The sequence below is a fragment of the Ctenopharyngodon idella genome, chromosome 9 (assembly GCF_019924925.1).
Source record: "Ctenopharyngodon idella isolate HZGC_01 chromosome 9, HZGC01, whole genome shotgun sequence".
Lineage (NCBI taxonomy): Eukaryota > Metazoa > Chordata > Actinopteri > Cypriniformes > Xenocyprididae > Ctenopharyngodon > Ctenopharyngodon idella.
The window spans coordinates 6,186,957-6,191,956 of NC_067228.1; the positions used below are offsets into that span (position 1 = coordinate 6,186,957).

Sequence of the window (5,000 nt, forward strand, 5' to 3'; positions counted from 1 at the left end):
CTCAGTTGACCCCTTGCCTTCCTGTTGGGGTGTCTGTCTCCCTGGTCTGAGGAGAACAGAGTTAAAGAAACATTTTAAAAGAATGAGGGGGCAATGTTTCTGAAAATGTTAATCTACTTCAACTAAACAACAGATTTAATCAACCAATAACATAAAGAAGAGTAATTGTTTTTTTTGCTTCAGCTGAATAATTGTACGGCATATAAAATGACACTCAAGAGCAGAATTAATCAGGCCACAAAGGGAGTCGACAAAGCCAGCTAATTAAAAACATTGATGAAATTTGTTTTTGAAACACTGTCAGACAGTCAAGTGAAATTAAAATGAAATGCGACCTGATCAGAAGAGGGCCCATACTGATCTTAATTGAACAACTATTCAGTTTTGATCATTAATTTTCCAACAAGTGTTTGAGTAAACTAAAGTCCTCATCCACCTCCCGCTAGATCATGTGTAAAGGACTGAATAGTTTGATTTAATAAAGACTCAGTTTCACCCTCTACGCCCGCCTCATGAGGAGAGAAGATCCGAGCGTCTCCACAGGGCGACGTGCTGATGTAAAGATGAAACTGGACGTTGTCTTTCAGCCGGAAGCCACGTTTGTCACACTGCGTGAATATGGACTTTTGGTGCTCCTCTTTATTGTTGCTAAATTTAGAGATAAACAATAGAAAAATCATATTTATCCCCCAGTTTTTTGTCATGTACAAGTACATACAAAACTATTGCTTGCACAACCATATTGCAATTATTTTGACATATTGTGAATACAATTTGAATTTCAAGATGCTGTGATAGCATTTATAGGTGTGGTCCGTATATATTACATACACAGTCAAACCAAAATTTATTCAAACACCTTGAACATTTCATTCATTATTACAGTTTATTCACTAAAAAAATGGTAATAAAATATGACAAGATCTCAGAGTTAAACTGTCAGAAAAAATTTATCTTAATTATGTCAGATAACACTTAAGAAAAACATGGTCAGGTCAAAGTGTCTGAATAATTTTTGGTTCCAAATTTGTATCAATTTTACTGGTAGTCCACTGTATGAAGAATATAATATGTCACAGTTTACTTTATTTTGCCATCCACACTTACATAAATGAACTATAGTGTCCTGCACCCATTAGTAAAAATATATCAAAAATATAAAAAATGTCTGAATAATTTTTGGTTTGACTATATACCTCACATACACTGTTTTTTTTGGAACCCCAGTCCACTTAAATTACATATAATAACACAATATTAAAAAAACATAATAATAATTAACTAAAAAAAATATATATATATCCATAATAATTTATGATTATTATAGATTACATATTTCTCTCTCTCTCTCTCTCTCTCTCTCTATATATATATATATATATATATATATATATATATATATATATATATATATATATATATATATATATATATATATATATAAAACAAAAATATGAAAATATATCCATAATAAACTAGTATTATAGATTCTCTCTCTCTCTGTATTTGTATCAGTGTTTGGTGTTTTAATACATTACAAAAGGCTATATCATGACAAATGTATAAAACGCTCAATATATAATAATAATAAAATAATAATAATAATAATAATAATAATATTTATTATTATTATTATTATAATAAAACCACCAAATACTGTGATTTAATTAAATATATGCACATATACACATAAATACACACACATATATATATATATATATATATATATATATATATATATATATATATATATATATACATATATATATATATATATATATATATATATATATATATATATATATTAAATATATGCACATATATCCATACTAACATTTCATTATTATTAGATTTAAAATATATTTACATTTATTTTGATATTATATATTTTAATAAATATTTTAATATAGTTTAATAAATTGCAAAAGGCCATTTCATGATTAATCACTATTCATTTTGCATCACTATCTAAAATGTATACAATAACAAAATGTTAAATTAAAACCTGTTTATGAGTTTAATTTCCCCTTCTGCTAGACTAAACATCATCCATCATGCTATGATGACAAATGAGACATACACAGACATGCGAGACGGTAAAGGCAGCGTCTCACCTTAAGAAATGCTCCAGCTGCATGTAGAGATACCTGATCAGGGAGCGACGAGCAATGATTTCAGCGTGACAATCGTTGAGCGCCAGGCCACGGTCGCTCATATACTCGCCGTTTATACACTTGGTTCCCGTGGAGACGCAGATGACCTGAGCGTCCTTGACATCAGTGCCTGAGTTAAAAGCAGAAAGAAACATACCAGGACTGACTACAGAACTGACAAAAAAAAAAAAAAAACACTCATTCACTCACTTACATGTGAAAACTATTTTACTGAAGTCTAGGAATATCTAGACTCTTAATGTAAAGTTTCTGGTTCTAATTCCTTGATTTCATTAATGATTTTTTTTGTTGTTTTTTTAGTAGTAAACTTTATTTCAAGTACACGAAACACCATCAGTCAGTGAGTGATTCATTAGGCTGATTCAAAGAGATTACTAATGAGTTCTAGTACTACTAACTAATTACTTGTTAACTCTTTTAGAGACATATTTTTTATTTAAAAAAAGGGACCATTTTTGAATAAGAACTTGTTCTCAGTTCTAATGCCTATGCAGAACTCTACCTGTTGTCATGACAACACCCGCCAGAACTTTCCGCCGTGCGTGTGGAGACGTGAAGTTGTCAGTGAGCTCGCTGAATTTGTCCACTACCAGACGAGAAACGGCATCTGCAAGAACCTGGTAAAGAGCAAACAGGTGTCAGACTTCACACAGACAGCACTGCTATCATCAGTAATACATCAACACACATTAACACATCCTTGCTTCGATATGTAATACACGCTTCTCATGATCCAATCAATTCCTGATGGATAAAATCAAGTCAAGGCCCTACATTTTGTCTTGTTGAATATGCTTTTCCAGAAATATTTGAGATTAAATGTTTACACAACACAAAATAATACATACAATTACACTGATTTGCAATGGAACACACACAAATGAAATTCAATTCAATTGACCCTGTCCTCTATGGATGACTGCAAAGCAGAATTTACCGTAGACCTCAGATTCACCTTCTGCTGCTGCAATAAAATATCAATATTTCATCGAAACCCTTCAGGCACCTCGGTGATTCCTTTCCGCTAACAGTGCCCTCTACTTCACATTCCTTAATATGCTGGAAAATGATTATGCCAAGGAAAAATCAATGGCCGAATGGGCACGAATTAGAGACATTAGTCTAACATTACTTCCCAAATACTTCGGAGTCACTCAGTCGGAGACGGCTAATGGGAGCTTTAAGCGGAGCATACTCCCGATATATTATCAGGAGACAGTGAAATCTCCCACCCAACACAAGGCTGCTTTTTATTCTCATGATAAAACACACTAGTTTCCACCATCATCTTTATTTGCTTTCATTTCCCATTAGCGCCTGGGGACAGATGACAGGAAATTCACTGGCCAACTAGACGCTGACGGATTTCACAGGAGAGTAGTCTAGGAAACTAAGAAAGAGGAAAAAAGAGGCTAACCCAGATATAAAAACATTTCAAATACAAATAACCTTCTCGAGAATGTTTTGGATAGAAATGCAAAATTAATAGTGATTAATTTTGCAATTTATTAAACCACTACTGGTCAAAAGCTTTTGAACGGTAAGATTTCCAGACTTCAGTGTCACATGATCTTTCAGAAATCATTCTAATATGCTGATTTGCTGCTCAAGAAACATTTATTTTTTATTATCAATGTTGAAAACAGTTGTGTACATTTTTTTACATGAATATCTGATGAATAGAAAGTTCAAAAGAACAGCAAATTTGATCAATTTAATGCATCCTTGCCGAATAAAAGTATTAATTTATTTAATTTCTTAAAAAAAAAAAAAAAAAAAAAAAAAAAAAAAAAAAAAACTTACTGAACCCAAACTTTTGAATGGTAGTGATAATGTCACAAAAACTCTCTAAGATAAATGCTGTTCTTTTGAACTTTCTATTCATCAAAGAACCCTGAAAAAAATTGTATACAACTGTTTTCAACATTGATAATAATAATAATGGTTTCTTAAGCAGCAAATCAGCATATTAGAATGATTTCTGAAGGATCATGTGACACTGAAGACTGGAGTAATGATGCTGAAAATTCAGTTTTGCATCACAGGAATAAATTACATTTTTAAATATATTCAAATAGAAAACAGTTATTGTAAACTGTAAAAATATTTCATAATATTACTGTTTTTGCTGTATTTTGGATCAAATAAAATACAGTAAAATATTTATATATAAAATATTTAATTAATTTTTGGTGAATTTTTATTTACTGTATTACATGTTAATTCTTTTTTTTTGCTAAATCACACAATCCATCCCAATGTTTTAACAGAGCCCATCTTCATTTCCATTAGGCTTTGTTCCTAATTAAGATGGCCATAATGGCCTGTAGCATTCAACCTTCTATCCTTGATATGAGGTCAGTACATATTGCCACACAAGTGCAGGAAAAGCATGACATGATAAAACGATCAGTCGTCCGGTGACGAGTGTCTATTCAACCTCTCGCCATGTGGCTAAAACAAATACACCTATCCACCTCGGGTCTCATATTGACAGCATGTTCAATTTGTGGGTATCAGATTAGGAACGGATAATGGGGTTTTGCATTCATGGTGCTGTATGTGTCACACAGACAGACAGCCCAAGAGCAATCAGCATCAGAGACAAAACATGCGGCTGACAGGACTGCTCTTTAGTGGACAGGTAGTGGGCAGGCTGAAACAAAATGTTCTTGTTTTGACACAGTTCAGAGGAAGATGTTAATTAAGATTGGGTCGCTTCCAGGCCTGGCCTTATCTCAAAAGCAGGATTAACAGAGGATTTTAGAAATGTGTAAATAGATGTCTTTCTCACACAAACGCCAGTCGTTGGTCATTACGGCTCAC

General features: G+C 32.4%; 1 protein-coding gene across 4 annotated transcripts in view; it reads right to left on the reverse strand.

Moving 5' to 3' along the window:
- The window catches only part of adarb1b (adenosine deaminase RNA specific B1b), a 155,998-nt gene that overhangs the window by 14,631 nt on the left and 136,367 nt on the right, over positions 1 to 5,000 (reverse strand). For all 4 annotated transcript variants that reach the window (XM_051905047.1, XM_051905045.1, XM_051905046.1 and 1 more), the window contains 4 exons: positions 2,677 to 2,791; positions 2,115 to 2,283; positions 497 to 648; positions 1 to 46 (listed from right to left, as the gene is read on the reverse strand). The exon at positions 1 to 46 is cut by the window's left edge and continues 123 nt beyond it. In XM_051905047.1, the coding sequence (XP_051761007.1) occupies positions 1 to 46; positions 497 to 648; positions 2,115 to 2,283; positions 2,677 to 2,791 (482 nt within the window). The remainder of the gene's footprint in view (positions 47 to 496; positions 649 to 2,114; positions 2,284 to 2,676; positions 2,792 to 5,000) is intronic.